This window comes from Salvia hispanica, chromosome 3, assembly GCF_023119035.1.
Source record: "Salvia hispanica cultivar TCC Black 2014 chromosome 3, UniMelb_Shisp_WGS_1.0, whole genome shotgun sequence".
Lineage (NCBI taxonomy): Eukaryota > Viridiplantae > Streptophyta > Magnoliopsida > Lamiales > Lamiaceae > Salvia > Salvia hispanica.
Genome location: NC_062967.1, coordinates 2,214,387 through 2,234,000, shown reverse-complemented (window position 1 = coordinate 2,234,000; position 19,614 = coordinate 2,214,387). Strand labels below are relative to the sequence as shown.

The following is a 19,614-nucleotide window of genomic DNA, read 5'->3' as shown; positions in this document are numbered from 1 at the left end:
AGAGAAAGGCTTTATGTATGAATTTGATACATCCCTCTCTCCATAATCTTGTGGATGATTGATGACATATATTTACAATACGTGTTTGATCATTATAACAGTGTTAAATGATTAAATCCACAGTGTCAACATAGGTGAAAATCAGTAACACCTTGAAATTGAACCAAAATAGTTGCGTGGTGTATAATTGAATGGGGCCCCACTTCACAAACCGGGTCGGGTCATCCACCCATTTCTCCCTTTTCATGACTCAATGATAGTGCACAAAATTAAAAATAAAATAAAATAGGGTGTCACTCCTTTTTCTATTGCATATATATTCATTCCATTTTTCTCTCTTCAAATCAAATTCCCTCTCCTCCTTTGATCTCATAATTTGTACATTTTCCTAACTAGGAAAGCTAATGTGAATTGCCAAATCCCACACACTCACTAAAATTACTAAAAAGGGATCAAAAAAAAAATCATGGCTTCACCAAAGCAACACACTTCGGCGGAGGAGCAGCAGTCTGCTGCTCCTCCGCAGAAGGCCAAGCGGATTCGGGAGGGGAGCAGCTCCGGGAGCAGCAAGCACCCGGTCTACCGCGGCGTCCGGATGCGGAATTGGGGGAAATGGGTGTCGGAAATCCGGGAGCCGCGGAAGAAATCGAGGATCTGGCTCGGCACGTTCCCCACGCCGGAGATGGCGGCGCGTGCGCACGACGTCGCCGCGCTGAGCATCAAGGGCGCCTCCGCCACGCTCAATTTCCCCGAGCTCGCGGCGGCGCTGCCCCGCCCCGCCTCCCTCAGCCCCCGCGACGTCCAGGCCGCGGCGGCCAAGGCGGCGGCGATGGACAAATTCGAGATCCTATCGCCGGCGAATTCGTCTCCGTCTCCGTCTTCCTCCTCGTCGTCGATTTCGATTTCGTCGCCGCCGTCGCTGGTGTCGTCGATTGACATCTCCGCGGCGTCGGAGGAGCTGGGAGAGATCGTGGAGCTGCCGAGCTTGGGATCGTGCTTCGATTCGGTGGAGATGGGGAGCGATTTCGTGTACGTCGATAACGCCGCGATCGAGGGGTGGCTGGATCCGCCGCCGCCGTGGAGCGGCGGCGCCGCTGACGACGGTGGGGTTTCTGGACTCTTTTCGTTGTGGAATTACTGAGACCCAATTTTAAGTGTTTTTTTTTCTTTTTTTTTTTTTTTTGCAGTTTATTTTTAAAATTCATGTGTAGTTTCTCGTTTTAATTATTTAAGGGCTAAATATTTTCCCTTTTTCCATCCCATCTTTGTACAAATTTCACCTCATTAAAATTCCTCAACTCTTCTTCACTTTTCTGAAAATTAACACTATAATTAATCACAATCATAACAAAACAAATAAAAATTACTCCCTCCGTCCAAAAAAAATAGAGCACAGTTACCAGTTTTGGCTGTCCACAAAAAATAGAGCACATTCATTTATGGAAAGTTTTCAACAAATAATAACCATATACATTATTTCACTAACACTACTTCTCACTTACTTCTTTTCCTTCTCTCTTGCTTTTTTGTTCTTTCTCTCTTACTTTACCAATTCTACATTAAAATCTGTGTCATACACAAATTGCTCTATTTTTTGGCGGACGGAGAGAGTATTTAATAATCCGCTCACAATAGAAATTAGACTTATTTTTCAATGTTTCTATATGCGGTAAATGCGAACTGCGGTGGATAAAAATTAAAGTAGAAATATGATCAACAATGGTAAAAAAAATAGGATGAATTATTAAATAGTAAAAAAATGGAAATAGTTGGAAGCAATAAAAATGGTCAGGTGTGAAATTTACGGCGCCAATAAATATTTATGGACAGTAAGCATTTCCATCTTATCAGAGGTGGTTGGTTGGGAGTTAAATTTATCTAATTTTTTTAATATTCTTCTTTTTTGACTGGTTGGAGTTTGATGATAAGAGAATCTAAGAAACTGACAAGTTTTCCAATAACGGCAAACAGTATTCCTATCGTTATCTTCCATTTCTATTACCATATTTGTAATTTTACACATACATAAAAAAAAATGAGCAAGCTTTTGACATTCGGAAATTATGATAATTTTTCCCTTTGTAGCTTTTTATTTTTGGAATTATACACAGCGCATTTGGAATTGGAAATTTCTTGAGCCGTTGTGGAATTGAGACTTATTTGTCACTATTGTATCAAACGTTACACGATCTATAAATAGAAATGGAATTTAGCTAGTGTCCCTTTCAAATATTACTAACGGAAAAAGGAGAATGACTTTTTGAATTTCTGTGATTTTCAATTAGTTTGAGATAGTGTAGGTTTTGTTTTGAGAAAATAAAGGTGTGTACACGTTTTTAATTTATGAGAAAAGGGCTTTTGTCATTAATCATACTCGAGTGATTTAGTTCAAGTGTTATTTTCATGAACATCACTCTTTTTTAGTCCACATTTAGCATTATTTTTTTTGTTTTATGTATTTAGTTTAATTTTAAAATTAAAAAAAAATTATTCACATTATTAATTTTATAGTAATAGATTAAATAAAAATAATTTATTACTAGTATTTTTTAGGGTTCTCTTGAAACACCAAAAATTCAAGATCTCAACTATAAAATGAACTATACTCCATCATTTATAGAATTAATTTCTATTTTGACCATCATATACAGTATTATTAATTAAATGAAACCACCGAGTCCTTCGAATCCATCCCTGTCACATTCTTTGTATTTTGACATCTTTATTAATTAAATAATTGAAAATACTTTTTCTCAACTCGTGCTATTGTTCTTGACATTGGATACAATTAAAATATCTTTGTTTCTTGTTAGTACTATTTGTTTATTTTATGCAGTAAAATTGCTTGTTGTAGGCATCTTAGCCAGTTCAAGAACAATTAATGTAACTAGCTGCTGGCATATTCCTTTTTGATAAATAGGAGTACATCTTTACAGAGAATATTTGTTTTTTTATTTGTATTAGTTATAGAGAAAATAATTAAATGACATCACGTGTATTAAAATGTGATTAGTTAGACGCATGCAATAAAACCGTTCAGTAGTGTTTGTCTGTTTTATTAGGTAAAAATGCACAAAAAATAAATTAGATGGAATTTTTAGAAACATTTCGATCTAACTACGCTATTTAACTGGTTTTTATTCTTGTTTTGTTAGGTAGTTGTTGAATATATGATTCCCATGTGCAAAGGGTAAAATTAGCCTTTTAATTTGGGAAAATTTAAAAATAATAAATTTAATTCTTTGCACTTTTACTACTGCCCCAACCCCAGAAACTTAACTAATTCGAGTATTAAATTTAAATCATTGGTTTATTGAGACTAATTTCACATGAATACTCATGTAGGAGCATATTCTTTTGTAATTAAAGTAATTATATTATTATTATTATTATAGAGGTTGAGTGAATCAAAAAATTAATTCGATTACTTGACTAAGTGAAACCGGAAAAAAAAACTAGTACTACTTTATAGCTATTCAATGTTGTATAGCTACAAGCCTAGAGTTGTTCACAATTAAATCACATTTATTTGTGAAAATGTTTTTTGTGTTATTAATCCGGGAAAATTAATTATGTCTTTTGTACTAGATAATTTATTATTTCTATAATATATACATGTTCTAATGTTTCATTAATTCTGTTATTGAGTAGGCAAAGAGTTGAAAGCGTTACGCCTAACATATTTAAAGCTAGCAAATACATATCGATATTCTTATTTATTAGTTAATTAATTTGACCAGAAGCTTTTCCATTTATGGGAAGGGAACTAGTGACCCAAATCATCTACTTTCACGTATTTGACTTCACATTTAATTAAGGATTCGAGAAAAATTGTTTAGAGAAAATGTCCAGCCAAAAAAATAACAATAATAATAATAGTTGAGTGTGATTCTTGTTGCCCAAATTCAATTAATTTCTTGTAGGAAAAGGGATCTTTCTGGCTTGTTATTCTAATAATTAAATCCTAGCTTGTAGAAAATTATAACAATTGTTTAATCATGGTTATAATTTCTAGTTCTCCTTTTTATAATTTAAACAAAAAAATCAACCATTTTCTTGTAAATTTTAATTTTCTATATATATGACATGATGATTAAAACTCTACACATCACTATTAAAATAAGATCTTCTTATATATCTGTTTTGTTGAATTAAATTATGAAATACACCTAATTGCATATCTCTTTCAAAACAACTAAAATTGATTGAAGTATATGCACCTATTCAGCCTCTGCCAACTGTAACTCTTCAACACACAAATTGAAAGGACTTATTTATAATACTAGTAGTAATTAATTTTCTTGTCTTGTTATTTTCTCCTTTTTTTTATGGTCCAATTTGAAGAAAACGCACTATTAAATATGATGATGACTCGATCTTATGCATCGTCATAGATACAAGTTAAATCATCTCCACTATTAAATTTTTTAGTAGATGTCAATAGACACAACATAGAACATATTTGGATTCTTAAAAAAGCGAGCTACATAAAAATTAATTAGATAACATGTTTTTTTAGTAAGATATATAATTAGAAGCCACGGGGAGTGATCAATTGCTAACTCATCATTTAATTGCTAACTACAACTAATTTAAGGCCATAGGATTTTAGAAAATGTGTGGTCTACAATTTGCCACGTGTAATTTTTATTTTTATTAATTAAATCGAAAAAGATAAAAAAATTCCAAATTAGGGTTTTAGATGAAAATGTCAATATAGTGTTCCGAAAATATCAACTCAATGCTTTGAGAATGTCAATACAATGCGTTAAGAATGTTAACTCATTGCTTATATTGACATTCTACATGTATTATATTGACATATTTTATATAGTATGTTGACATTTCTGCTTGTACGAAAAATTTTAAAAATTTTGAATTTTTTTTTCATATTTTGACGTCGGAACATATGCATGTATGATATCGTTGGAATCCTTATGAAATTATCTATAATTTGATATATGTTATATGAATTTAAAGTTTTGGGATTTCTTTTAAAAGTTAGTTATAACTAAACATGTAGTTAATTGACATTAATACCCCTATTGATATTTTTTTGAATTAATGATTATTATTTAATTATAGTTAACAATTAAGTTATGAGTTAGCGTATAAGCCACTATTTATATCGATGCCTTAGTCCTTGAATTAAACAAATTACCATCCCAATAAATAGTGGGACGTATATTAATTACACTTTTTATAAACCAATTTTTCCTTTTTGCAGGAGTTCATATTATTACTTTTTACTATTCAATACCTATAAAAAGGAGTAATCTATAGTCGTAATTTGTTATACGTTTATACTTTCATTTATCATTAAATTCGAAATGGTAAATAATCTGAATCTGAAATACTAACATTATATATATGTGTAAAAGAGGGGGCCCACAGATTTTCGTGGTGTAACAGCAAATATATACTTTCATACACCTACCAATATGCTTGTCCATGAATGTTAAATAAAAATTATAAATAAATTTGTATAATATGGATAGATATTAGAATATTATTGACATTTCTTTTTCAGAGTAGTACTTGACATGATCGACCTGTTTAATTTATTATTTTTATTAATTTCTTAGTAATTTATCTTCTGTCACACATTTGATGATTTGAAGTTGTTAGCTAGCTAATCACAAAAATTTACAAAAAAGGAGGAAGATAACAAAAATAAAAATAAAACATAGAATGAAAAGAAAAGTACAATAAAAAAAAATAAATGACACAAAAAGATGAAATAATTATTTAGAATAATGAGCTATAGATACTTAGGTAGTTATATACTTACAGTACTTAACAGTCAACCAATAGAATAAAAAATTTCCAAAGACAGATTAATAGTATTATTTTATAGTTAATTATGGGGAAGCAACCAATAAGGTGGCATTCTCACACGCTTCTGATACTAATATAGGGTTAGTCACGTGATTAATACATCAATATATATTATTTCTTATAATAAGATCCTATTAGTCGATTGAATATTGAACCAACTAATCATTCATCCACAAATATCTATTTCATGAAGTGACTTAAAAATGGATTAGTAAACGACCAATTGCGGTGTTGACAAAAAGAATATTAGTATTAATTTATTATTTTAATTGTCACTAAAGCAATGTGCTATTTGCAATAATTATGTTTAATTAGTTTAATCTCAAGCACGTGAGTTTGCCGAGCATAAAATGTTGACTGAATATAGTGAAAGCATGAAAGGTGATATTTTGCATGGATTCCCACAATTAGAATCGCACAGGTTGCTAAAAAATCATAAAAATTGATCAAATCTTAATTAGTCCTTCAATTTATAAAAAAAAATCAACTAGAATATTTATGAAGTGTTGTGTTAAAATTGCAATTGATATGACTATTGAAAAATCATACATAAACATCACTGGCGATCATTTAAACTATGTTGTCTATTTATAAAGGAAATGGTGTTGTAGTTAGAAAACCATCAACAATATATTACACGTAGGCAACCAATTTTTTATGTTGTTGGATTGCGAACAAAGTCAAATTTCATAATTTTTTCGACGGAATTTTAAAATCACAGGACAAACTAGAATTTAATCAAATTACACTGACAATTTTCTCATTAAATTAATATTGGGCTATGATTAATTAATGGTAGTTTATCCATGATATTGTAATATTCGTGCAATGGAACTTTTGGTTTTGATAAAAGAAAACTGGAATAACATGATAAAATGAATAATGGGCTAGTCTTGTAATCAAAGGGTTGTTAGAAGGATATACTTTCATTAAAATGATTAAAACCTTGTAATTAGGAAACCTTAATTAAATTTGATGTGTTTTCCAAAATGCTTGGATGCATGTATGCTGAAATAAAAGGCTTGAATTTTTTGAAACGTGGAAGACTTTAATTGATTAATTCCAATGGTGTCATTGTTGTCATGACTAGTATTACAGTGGAGCTTTAAATTTTTCCAGACAGTAAAAGAAAAACTCTATACAGTATATTATTTTTATTAATTTATAGGAGTATTCATTTTACTAAAGGTAATATGCTCTATTACAATATTACTTTATAAGAAATAGTAGTATTTTTTTTTTCTTTAGCCCATTTTCTTTCTTTTCGTTTCTAGCATTTTCCTTGTTTTTTTGGCTGCCAAAATCGAGCATGTATTATGTTTCCGACAACAGTGAACAGAATTGTCGATAATGTGCAGAAGAAATAGTGATGAGGGGAAGAGAGGTGGACGAAAACTGCCCATCAATTCTATTTTCCATCTCAATATATTTTCATTTTCAAGAAGCACTACAATAATTAAAATTGGACAACTCAATATCAAAGACATACTCTCAAATATGGTTGGTGTTTGATATGATGTTACATCATATACACCTATACGCCCTCATGATGCGGATATGAGCCAAATATACACATTAGTATATTACGTGTATTGTTCATTTACTTCTATTTTTCTGGTTTCTGTGTGATTTTAGACAGAACGCTTACTTTGTTAGTACTTTGTTGTTTCTTTGATTTCGTTACTCTTTGTTGTTGTATTAATCTTTTGAATTGTTTTATATATTGCACCGATTATATATTAATGTCATTTCACTTCCAGTGAAATTAACAACATTAAGAAAATAGAATTTTCACCTCTCGTAGGATTCGAACCAGGTGGTGCATCCACGATGTGCCGTATATATATAAATTATAATATAAAAAATAAACTTAGAGGGGCCAGCATCCTTAAATGCTATATGAATTGTGTAAGGACTTACATATTTTTTTGTATGAGAAGAAACAATGAAATGAAAATGATGGGACGATGTTAGGATTAATAATAGTACGAGTTGGTCATTCTGTGGTTGCAATTTGAGACCTCCAAAGTCAGTTTTAATTCAACACAAATTATTGAACTCCACCACCCTACCTAGGGGCCATAAATACCTATTTTTCCATATGTTTTTATAATATTTCTCTAATAATTATAATATTCTTACTCCTATATATATGCATGATTTGATGATTAGATTCTTTTATTGTAATATAAACGACAAAGGGTTTAATAATGACGAAGAAGAAAGGAGAAATTTCGATGACGTTTGAGCCATTAAATTATATATATTGTGGTTGAATAAATTATGTGACACCCCATAATACACACATAAGTATATGATTTATGTGTCTTATTCGCTTTCTCAAATTGTATTCATAACTTTACATATTCATTAATTTAAATTGTTTATAACTTCGGTAATCATTTTCAAATCATATAACGAATTTTAATATGTCAACTAATTATTTTTTTTGTTTCATATGTAATCCTTTTTTTCTTTGGGATGCAAACAATTATTGACTACACCCATATGTATGTGATATTAATAAAAGGAAAATGTATAATATTTTTATAAATTGTCACCGGAAATTATTTATGAGAAAAGGAAAGGGGAAAATGAAAGGATGGCCCAGTCACTTTGTCGCTAGCGTGGACATGAGTTGAAAATTAGGGTTTCTTAGCAAGATTCAAATCTTGCTGCACATATTTTAATGATTTATTTTATGTTTAATTTTTAATTTGAGTATAAAAAAAAGGAGGAACAACAAAAAGAGTGGATTTTGTTTGAAATTTTCCGACTAAAATGGATGTCACACTTTTTGTCTGCAAATCATCCATTTTATTTCATTTAATGCGGAATATAAAGACTAATTTTTCGACGCCAGCCGAAATCCAAGAAAACAAATTATTACTATATCAGATTTTCATTGAATTCATGAGGTTGACCAAATAATTTTATAAATGTTTTTTAAAAAATATTCTCTGTTTACTTTCGTAAATTAATGAGTGAGTAGCCGAAATTTCTTCTATTTTATTAGTTGACCAAAATATTATTTCAGCAAATTTAATCTGAAAAGTTAGTTGCAATGTTTCCCCAAAAAATAGAGGCCACCCTCTCTCACACGTCGACATTAAAACTTATTCAAAATAAAATAAAAATATAATATTTAAGTGATTATACGTATACCATCTACAAAGTTCTTCAATGATTAAATGGTTTTATTAAAAAATTAATTAGCTATACCGCCTTCACAAAACGTGACGTATTTATACATGTATTTGACATTATTTGAGCGTGGCAAGAAGTATACAAAATTGAAGATATTATTTCTACAAAACCCTAAACTATTAGGTAGAAGCCAATAAGATTTGAACAAGACATATTTTGGTAGAATTGACTACGTTTATAATATATAAACTATGTGTTTAAAAAATACAGGTTGTTAAATAATTGCAAATGCGAACCGACGTCGTAACTGAAATGTTTTATTTTTATTATTATCAAATATATTGTCGGGAACAAGAATGGTATAGTACAAATGGGACCAATCCGGGTAGTAAAAACTATTATTAAACTCCAAACTATGAAAATTATATTTAAACTAACAAAAGAATAACATTAATAACTAATCCCAATAATATCGTGTATTTGCATGAGTAATTAGGGAATAAGTACAAAAATCCTACGTGTACAGTGGAATTAAGAAATGATTATGTGTGACCCAATTTGATTCAGTTAAGATTCGCTTTAATACCACCATACTAATAATAGAATTATTAATTGCTGGTAGGCCTATAAATTAATCTAAGTAGGGTTTATTACATAAATAATAATTCCTCCACTAGCTAGTTAGGGTTTTCTAGCAATTAGCATTATCTGAATTGGGAAACAGGGGAATTTTGTAGGGGAAAACCCTAATCTATTGTTAGAGAGTCCCAAGTGACTATTAATCTAGTAATTAAAGGTATGCTGGTGTGTCACACATATGTTTTGTATATTAGCAACCAGATAATAGTTATATGAAGTATATGAAATTTGAAAAATTTGTGATTAGTGTCATAAAGTGATAAAACATTTAAGATTAAATATTAAACTATAAAATTTTAATTTTTCTCTTAATTGTCTCATTTTTGTATAAAATGACATCTTTTGGTGATCTATAAAATAAGGTGAACTATGAATATTTCGTGATATAAAACGTTATGGAGACAACCAGATTCGCGATATAAATGTCTATTATCCAATCATAAACATTTTGGCTAGTGCTTAATATTTTTAAAAAATATTGTTCGTATATCTTTATTTTGATTCGAGTCAGTTTCACTTCACCCATATTGGCCTTTCTTTTTTTGAGTTTGTCTCGATATTTTAATTAAAAGGATTGATTTGAATTTTAAGTTTTATAATTGATCAATTGGATTATGTTAATTTCAGATTATTTGAATAGAAAATTTAATTACATTCATGCAAACGCCCCTAATTATATTTATAATTCCGTTGTAACTAATGAGATTTTTTGTTCAAAGTGAAACGTTAGGATGCTTAATTATGCCATTTTGTGGATATATTGTTAGGGAAGTGTTAGGGTGTCACCGCCTCTTAAAATAACATCATATCACCATCATTAATTCTTAGCCAATCATTTGTACATGTGGACGAATAATAAGCTGCCATGTGGCAAAAAAACCTAAAAAACACGGCCAGCAATATGGTACACTTTATACAGCAATTTTTCTCGGTCAGCAATATCCAACAGGTTATACAACAGTCTATAGATTGTTGTGTAGCGTTTATAATATTGTTGTATATGTAGTGTCACCGTATCACTTTAAGAGGTGTTGTCATTTTAACACAAATCTATATTGTTACGTATGATCAACTTATATATGTTCAGACTTTAGAATCAGTTTATATATATATATGAGATTGTTGACCGTAAAATGTGATACATCTCAAACTCGACATTCGATTAAATGTATGTATACAGGTTGGTTATGATAATTAATGTTTTATGTCGTATTATTACAAGTTGGACATTTTAATTTTCTTTTAATCACCATTTGCACAAATATCAATTTAATTTTATTATATACTAGTAGTATTATTCTTTCTACTACCAATTTTTAATTATTTTCTAATTTGTGGATAGCAATAAGCCAAGTTTTGTTTGATTTTATTATTTTGTTTCAATTAGAGACTTAGAGATTGCTTTGATTGATTTCATTTTTCTTAAGTTTCTTACTACTTTTTTGGTCTCTCTTTCATTTGAAATTGATGTCGATATTTTCCACTACGTCTGCAACGAATCATTACAAAGAACCTTTACAACTTATTGTATCAAATTTATACATAAAGCCATAAAGGTCGAAGCAATTAAGTAGTAATGCGATTTTGACATCTTTATAGGGTGCAAAATTGTCAAACAAGTTGAATAATTTCCCAATAAAATGCAGATCAATATAAAACCACAAACTACAAAAGTACAGAAATAAAAGTACTATATAGTATATTACTGTCATATTATTGCCGACCTCGATACTTTAATTAACTAAAAAGAGGAGGCATAGTATATTGACTCGTATATGTGTAATTTGTGTTCATATATACATGAGCATGATCTACATGACTTATGCTTGATGTGTTATATTATATGAAAAAAATAGAGTGAACTGCAAAAATAGTTTTTTTTGACAATTGATCAGTTCTAATCTTTTCGTCAATGGTAAATTTTAATATTATAGGGTAATAACATATGAGGTGTTTTGATTATATCCACTAACATGGGTCATTTGATGGCATCTGAAACAATATTAAAATTTTCATTCATGTGTTTTATCCAGTCATGTTTTTCTTCGTTCAGAAATATGTGTCGCTCTTTATTTGTGCCTATGCATTGACGTTCACTCCCTGAAAGTCAAACCGCTTTTTGTTTGTGTCTATGCGTCGGCATCCACTCCCTATAAGCTGCTCATTGTCTATGTTTATGTATCGACGATCCCTCTTCATTTTTGATTCAGTGTTACCGGCGGAATAAAAAAAATTCGATTAATAAAATCTGAATTAATGTTGTCTTTATCACTAATAAACACTGCTTATAAATAGTAGAAACATACAATAAATAGTGATTTGATCATTGTAAGTTAATTTGTTTCATTTATTTTATAGTAGAACTATAAAACATCAAGTCAAAAAAGAAGAAAATGAAAACTATGGACTAGTTTATAAATTATAAATAATGTCGGCACAGGAACGATATTGGAGTGTGCTAAAATAACGAACGGTAGCACGGTTTTAGAGGATTGTGATGCTGCCACGTTTCTAATGTACGGCATCTCTGTCGCATGATTTTCACGCAACGCCCAGTCATTTTAACGCATTCCCGATTGCGGCTTTATTTAATGATTTATTCAACGACACTCGCACGTGATCTACAGTTTCCACGCACGTGCCTTTCCTCAAACAAAAAATCGACAAGTCCAACAACGGTAAAAATCAATTTTTAAAAAGTGGTAATAGTAATAGTTATGAAATGGGTTAATTTAATTTCAGAGTATTGTTTACATTCATTCATCTACACAACCACGATCTTCAAATAAAAATCTAAACGCAATGCAAATTAATTAATCAAATAGTGAAATGTGTAGTAAAAAGAAGGCTAGGTTACATATTTGAGACAATAATCACATTTCAAATATGAGTAATAACCAAGACTAATAGCAGTAATTTGATTTGTGATCTAAAGATTTCAAACATACTATATATATATATATATATGGGGTGTGATCAATTGCTAACTTTCTTAAGTTGCTAACTTGCTAACTCATCAACGCAATATATTAAAAATGTCAACACATAATTTTGTTAAACTTCAATATAATGGGTTGATATTATGTATTGACATTTTAATATTACTGTGTTGACATTTTTAATACACTGCATTGATGAGTTAGCAGAGTTAGCAATATAACGCACCTCCTATATATAGTACAAATATAGGTCGAGTGTAAATTGTTAGAACGATAATTAAATAATCTGTTGCAAAATCGCAAATTGATAGCAGTGATGATCGTACATAATTGTACGTACATAATCGAATTTTTTTTAATATTTTACATTGAAAATCGATTTATAAACATTAATGGATTTAAAATAAATTTCATACTAACCATTTTGCAACACTTCGAAAATATTTTAAAATTTAAACTTAAATATTCGTATATGTAAAAAAAAACTTACTTTTTTTTACTAAATATTGTATAATTAATTCAAATCAAGTTCGAAATCATGTTAAAATTTGACATAAAATTTCTATATCACTTCTTTCTTATTGCTACATATTCTATACTACAATAAATAACATAATTAGTTTTTAAGTAAATTCAATTAAATTTAAAAATTTAAGGATTACTATTATATAGATGTACAATTTATGTACATTTATCTTTTCTCATTGAATAAATAGAATTCAACTATATGAACGACACAATTATTAAAAATCCCCATCATGTTCAGTTATATTTACTAAAGATAGGTAACTTGAGTTACCACTATTATCCCTTCTTCACCCTTATAACATAAAATATGAAAGTATTAAATGTTCTCACTGTTTTTCATTGTGTGTTTTCCCAAATGTCCAATCTCTCCACACTATTCAAATTCTCAAAAATTAAAATATATTTTTCCCAACACATCAACCCTACGCAGATCGTGTTACATCTCGCGTTTCACTATCATCAATACGCGTCTTCAGACAACGCGTATGAGTGAACGAAAAAAAACCCTAATTTTCAACATCAATGTGTGAGGGTAAAAAACACAAAAATTTGGTGAAAATTTATAGTAATTCACTGTCTACAAGCATGAATGATAGCAACTGAAGATGAGTGGTGTCAGTCTGCAAGAAAAAAAAACATTAGGTTATAGTGCTATAAGGCTAAGTTGTCGGAAATGAGAGGGTAAAAACTTCAACTTGAGAGAGACATGCAAAATGAAGCCCATGTTGAGAGAGATATATATGTGACAGTTTTGTCTTGATTTTTACGAGTATGAGTTCATTATAGGATAAAATAAAATCATTGAGCAAGAGTTGTATGCTAAAAATGATGATAATTTATAGAAATAAAAATAAAACAAAACAAACCTATCAAAGTTTTTATTTATATATTTTGAAAAAATAGTGCACACTATTGTAGTTACGAATCTCCTCGTGATAGTCTTTATGACCATTGACAGTGGCCCGGGCCTCCAACGTCAAAATCTTGGCATTGTCACTGACGGTCACCGGTGGACTGACCTACACCCAAGGAGGGTTTGAGCCCCTCCAAAGCTACAGAAATAATTTTTATTTGTTTATAAATCTTAAACTTTTGATATTTTATGATATTCTTAGTGAAAAAGCCTCTATCGTCACAATAATAAACATGATAAATTTATTGTCACAAAATTTCAAATATTAAAATAGAATATATAGCTCGTAACAAACAATTTTCTGCGTCCGCCCTTGTCGGCACCATGACTTTGGATGTTGTATACTAATGTACAAATTCGATTTTGAATCAATATGTGTAAAAGTTCAACTAAAAAGGTGTTACGCTAAAAATAGTGCGTATGCACCACTGAAATTCAACTATGATCGACTTTTACATATTTAGTGGTCTCATTGTAGAATTAATGTGGCAAAAAAAAATGGACCACATAACTTTTTGATGTCTGACTCAAAATCTATCAGAATCATTACAGTCGATCTATGCATTTTTTCCAATTTTATTTCTTGTTGAATTTGCATTCAAATTTTGTCCATTATATTTGAGATTGGTTTTGATATATGGAACCTACAGCAAAGATATGATGACTTTTGAGAATGCAGACAAATGAAAAGCCATTCAAAGTGATCAGTTGCACATTATAATGTTGTTGTTTTTAGAGAGAGAGAAATGGGTTTGGTTTTGTCTTCTTTTTCTTTCTTTGGAGCTATGTCCATTATTTTTCTAATATCTTGTCGCATTGATATTGCTATTTTATTTATATTTGTGTGGTATGAGAGGTATTCACGTAGTGAATAATAAAATATCAACGAGATATGTGTAGATCTTTTTTTTTTTTTCAATACTCTTATGGCAACTTGTTCTTGGATTTAAATTTGATGCCTAATGAAACTAAATCATCATGGTTTGTACTCTTGAATCTTGATTATAGACTTTAATTGGTAATTCATCACTTTTTTCTCAATTATTTTAATTACATACTAATGAAATACTATAATGTGATAAATGACCCAACATACTTATCAGATTTGTAACACCCTCAATATAAAATCATAAACTAGGCTCTCAATATTTAGGAATTGTGGAATATTTTGAGTATAATTTATTGCTAAAAATAGCATCTGAAAAAAAAATTGTTTCTAGTGGGTTGTTTGAAAAGTTCTACATTTCACAATCCAAACTATTTGGGCTCTGAATAAATGTTAAAGAAGAAATAAATTATAGGGTGACAAAATAAAACGGTGAATTGTTAATTATATTTAGTTCTCAAATAAAAGAATTATGTAGCTATGGTATTTTAATACTTTCCTAAAGTAGTACTAGTATTTTTCATGCCATTTTATATTTTCCAACTCTCAACATAAAAATGGGCCCATTTCAACTCTCAACACAAAAGGCCCAATTAGTAATTAGATATTCAAAGAAAAAGAGATAAATTAGTAAAAAAAATTAGCTACTATCGTACAACAAAATTTTTGAGTAATGCTAAAAATAAAGATGCAACAAAAATGTAATGCCATTATTTGTTTATTTTATTTTTCTTTCTCAAATCAGTAAATATATCACTATGAAATAATGAGCCTTCACTGAATATTCTGGCAGATATAGCAAACTCATCTGGCAACCGCCGGAATTTGCACATTGGAGAGCAAACACGACGAGCCCGTAAAACTCACAGCCCCAAAATCTCAGTTTGAATGCTGAGCAGCTGAAGGAGAAGAAAAGGACCAGCTCAAAGATACGTAGAAGGTCAAAATCATTTCTGATCTGTATATACTGCATCGACATCATCCAGCTCAAGCAGTTTGGACGCCAGCTCCTTGTTTAACTCCATAGCCTCGTCATCAACCTGCAACCAAGAACGATAAGTACTGTAATCCTACACTGGGATCAGACACTTGAAACTACGAGAAAGAAGTCTTCAGGTCTAGAGCAGCAGAGATGTCATATAATATCAGATGTTGAATGAGGGTTTTATACATTACAGATTTGGAATCGTTTATTGGCATACCTCAACTGGCGTTATGGGAATAAGCTCGAACCCACCATCAGTTTCGAATGCAATTCCTTCCTCGCGTAGTTTTGCCAATATAGCAGCGTAATTCTCCATCGAACTTACAATTTTATAGTGTCTATGACAAAGAAAACGAGATGGATTAAAATAAATCTTGCAGTATATGCATTGAAAATTAGTATGATTCAAATGTTATGCACGAGAGAGAGAAAGACAGAGAGTTCTTGTTTCTTGGGTGAATCTAAAGCGTTGCTACCAGTAAAAGATAAAATATGACTACAAAATAGTGTAGTTCAAAAAGATATTGAGCATTTGGTTGTTATCAGGAAACAACTATACATACCTAGTGATGTGTAAACAATACTGGGAGGAATGATGGCACATACAGCAAATATGTAAAGATTGATGATCATAAATTGTATGCAAAGAAAAGTTTCTAAAACCTTTCAGAATCTTCTTCCGAATTATCTACATCCATCCAGGGCTCAATTATGTCCTCCGCACCAGCATCTAAGGCTATTATAAGAAGCTCGTCTTTCTCAACATCAGAAGCCTTTACAGTCGCAACTCTAGCTCGTCTAAACTTGAACATAATCGATCCAGAATCTGCCATCTTTCCACCACAGTCCTTCGCGACCTCCCTAATGGCCGCCACAGATCTAGTTACTTTATCTGTTAGCACTTGAACAATCATTCCTACCCCACCATAGCCATAGACCTGTGAATATAATTTGTTCATTTGTTATGATTACAAATCTTCCAAAAAAGTGAGTAAGAGATGATTACGACATGCCTAGAGTGAAAAACAGCTACTGCAAGTAGTACACAAGACCACCTCATAGAATTTCTCAATGTAGGATTCCTGGCCCTTCTCTGAAGCTCTCTTAATGTTGCGATCTAATATATCCCTCGGTATATCAAGCTCCTTTGCTTTCTCAAACAGAGCAGCCAAAGCTGTATTAGATACTGGACTAGCACCACCTTTCTTAACCCTGCAATTTCACAAAAGAAAATCCATTGTCTAAATTAAAATACTGAAAAGCAAGAATCTTGGAAGTTGTTTGAAAAAGTGCAAAGAGGTATAGAGGAGACGAATGCCTATTATGCAAAAGTATGAGGCTGTGATGGCTTGGCTCTTGTACATGGGTTAGAATGGGAGTTACGAGACAGTGAAAACAGTCATGATCAACAACAAACATGAATGAAAATAAATTGGCAAACACTGTGCATGAAATTTGAATAATGTAGCTTCACGTTGATTTTTAAGGTATGAGTGCTCTTCATAGTTCACTTTGAGTATAGCTGAAATGTTATGAAAAGTGCCATATCATTTCGTCCGATAACTGTAGCAACTAACTTACGCAGATACAACTTCCTTCCCAAATCTAGCATACAGCTTCCCCTTCTTAAGATCATTTTGAGTCTGCATTGAAGAAATAGAAAAAAAATCATAGAACCAAGTTGTCATTAATTTTTCAGATATGATATGATACAGAATCAAATCTAACTCCACATAGTTACATAGTTTATCGGCCTCTGGGCTAAGCTTAAACTGACAGTCCAACTAGCAAATTTAACGGCATTGCCTACTTGATAACTATGATCTCACAAACATCATGCATTGCTACAGGCATAGCAATCAAAACTCTAGTAAGCCTAAGAATCAGCAGCTTCCTTTCTGAAACATGTTTTCTGGTTCACATTTCAGCATTCGAGCAATGATGAGCAGCCAATTCCAATCTAAAATCGATTCTTATCTCATCACACAATTATGAATATGACTTATTTCTACATGTTAATGTGAATTCCATTCATAAAGAGTAAAATCTAGCGTTTCCCCTAAAATACACATGTAACTTTTATTTTTCCAGATTAATTGAAGGATAGCAAATCATTACTAAATTGCGCAAGACTAACCTAAAAATCTGTTAACACGATCTCTGTGAAATCAATGTGTTTCAATCCCTATTGATAAATCACAAAAATCACATTGCCACACACAATCACAGGGCTAAATTAAACACCTTTCTGCCGGCAATTTTACTCGATCGTCTGCCCATACACAGCGGCGCGCGAGTTGAGATCTTCCTCTCACAGCTTCCATGATTAAGCCCTAAAAACGAAGCCCAATCTCCAGAACACGAGCACCTAGAAATTGACGATAAATTTCTTATCGAATAACCATTTCCTGTGCCATAATAAATTGAATTCGTTAATCCAAATCCGACATACGCTGCAAAATCGATATCTAGAAAGCGGAAGGGTTTTAACTGTGGGGACTGAGAGAGCTCAGGGGTTTAACAGAAACCCCACTGGAAAATCTGGTGAGTAATGAACCAAAACCTCTGATTGCAGCTGAAGACGACATTTTTTTTCTATATTCGGGTGGAATCAAAAGCCAAAATTTCTTATCATTATGAAAAATTTCTTATCCTGGCCAATTCAATTTTTATTCGTAAAACCATTTTGCTTTTTCTTTTTTGCTTTTTCCTTTTTTTCATTTTTCTAGTTGTACACTTAATTAGGCGTATTTAATCAAGTTAGGTGTTGGATTACTACTTCCTCCGTCCACCAAAATTTGTCTCATTATTTCATTTCCGTCCGTTTCCTAAAATTTATCTCATTTCACTTTTATCATTTTTGGTAGTGGACCTCATATTCCACTAATTCATTCATATTCACATTTTATTAAAAAACTAATATATATAAGTAAGACTCACAATCTACTCACTTTTTCAACTCACTTTCCGTCAAACCGGGATGAATTTTCATGGACGGGGGGAGTATATTCCAAAAGAAATGATATTCATGAATATTCCGCTACAAAATAAAAATATAGTACGGATATAAATAGGATATTCTGGAATAAAAGTAGTGTAAAATTTATCCCATTTCGAGCATTTATTTGGTGAAAATTTAAATATGATATAAGTGAGTATGAAATTAAATTAATGATTTAAATATTTTATTATGTGATGTGTTCAGTTAATTGTAAGACCATCTTGTAAGACCATCTTCAAAGGTACACTAAAACTTAAAATAAGATAGGTAATTAATTCCAATAGTACTCCAAAACCAATCTCATTTTTTGTTTTTGAGAAAAAAAATACCTATCTTTAGGTTTACACTAAACTCAAACCCAAAAAAATTTCAAATTTTGTGAGTAAAAATAGCATAATATAGAGAATATTCTTTTAAGTTTGAGTTTAGGGTGTCTCCACCGTCGCCCTTCCCGTTCGCCCGTCGTCGACGGGCGACCGGACGTCCGCCGTAGGGAGAGGGAAGGGCGCCCACGCCCGTCCGCCACTGTGGCGTGGGTAGGACGTCCCACCGAAAATAATTTTTTTAAAAAAAATTTAAAAAAAAACTCTATAAATACGGCTCGTGTCGAAATTTTAATTCCGTAAATTTTAATTTTAATTGTGAATTTATTAATTTTATTACGGAAGTCCTAGTAAAATGGGAAGGGCTAGTGCTGACGTGGCAAACAGTTTTTGTGGAAAGGGCTAGTGGAGGTCC

At 31.2% G+C, this 19,614-nt stretch overlaps 2 protein-coding genes across 2 annotated transcripts; one reads left to right on the top strand and one right to left on the bottom strand.

Annotated features, from left to right (window-relative positions):
• Positions 1–332: 332 nt before the first annotated feature.
• Positions 333–1,170, top strand: LOC125215432 (dehydration-responsive element-binding protein 3-like). Its single transcript, XM_048116852.1, has one exon. It carries the CDS (start codon positions 467–469, stop codon positions 1,139–1,141), a length of 675 nt encoding a protein of 224 aa, XP_047972809.1. The 5' UTR covers positions 333–466; the 3' UTR covers positions 1,142–1,170.
• A 14,325-nt stretch (positions 1,171–15,495) lies between these two features.
• LOC125212292 (probable transcriptional regulatory protein At2g25830) lies at positions 15,496–18,536 on the bottom strand. Its single transcript, XM_048112411.1, has 7 exons — positions 18,367–18,536; positions 18,120–18,283; positions 17,457–17,518; positions 16,931–17,087; positions 16,539–16,813; positions 16,093–16,213; positions 15,496–15,930 (listed from the first exon to the last, which is right to left on the bottom strand). Exons 1-7 carry the CDS (start codon positions 18,461–18,463, stop codon positions 15,838–15,840), a joined length of 969 nt encoding a protein of 322 aa, XP_047968368.1. The 5' UTR covers positions 18,464–18,536; the 3' UTR covers positions 15,496–15,837.
• Between the last annotated feature and the right edge of the window lie 1,078 nt (positions 18,537–19,614).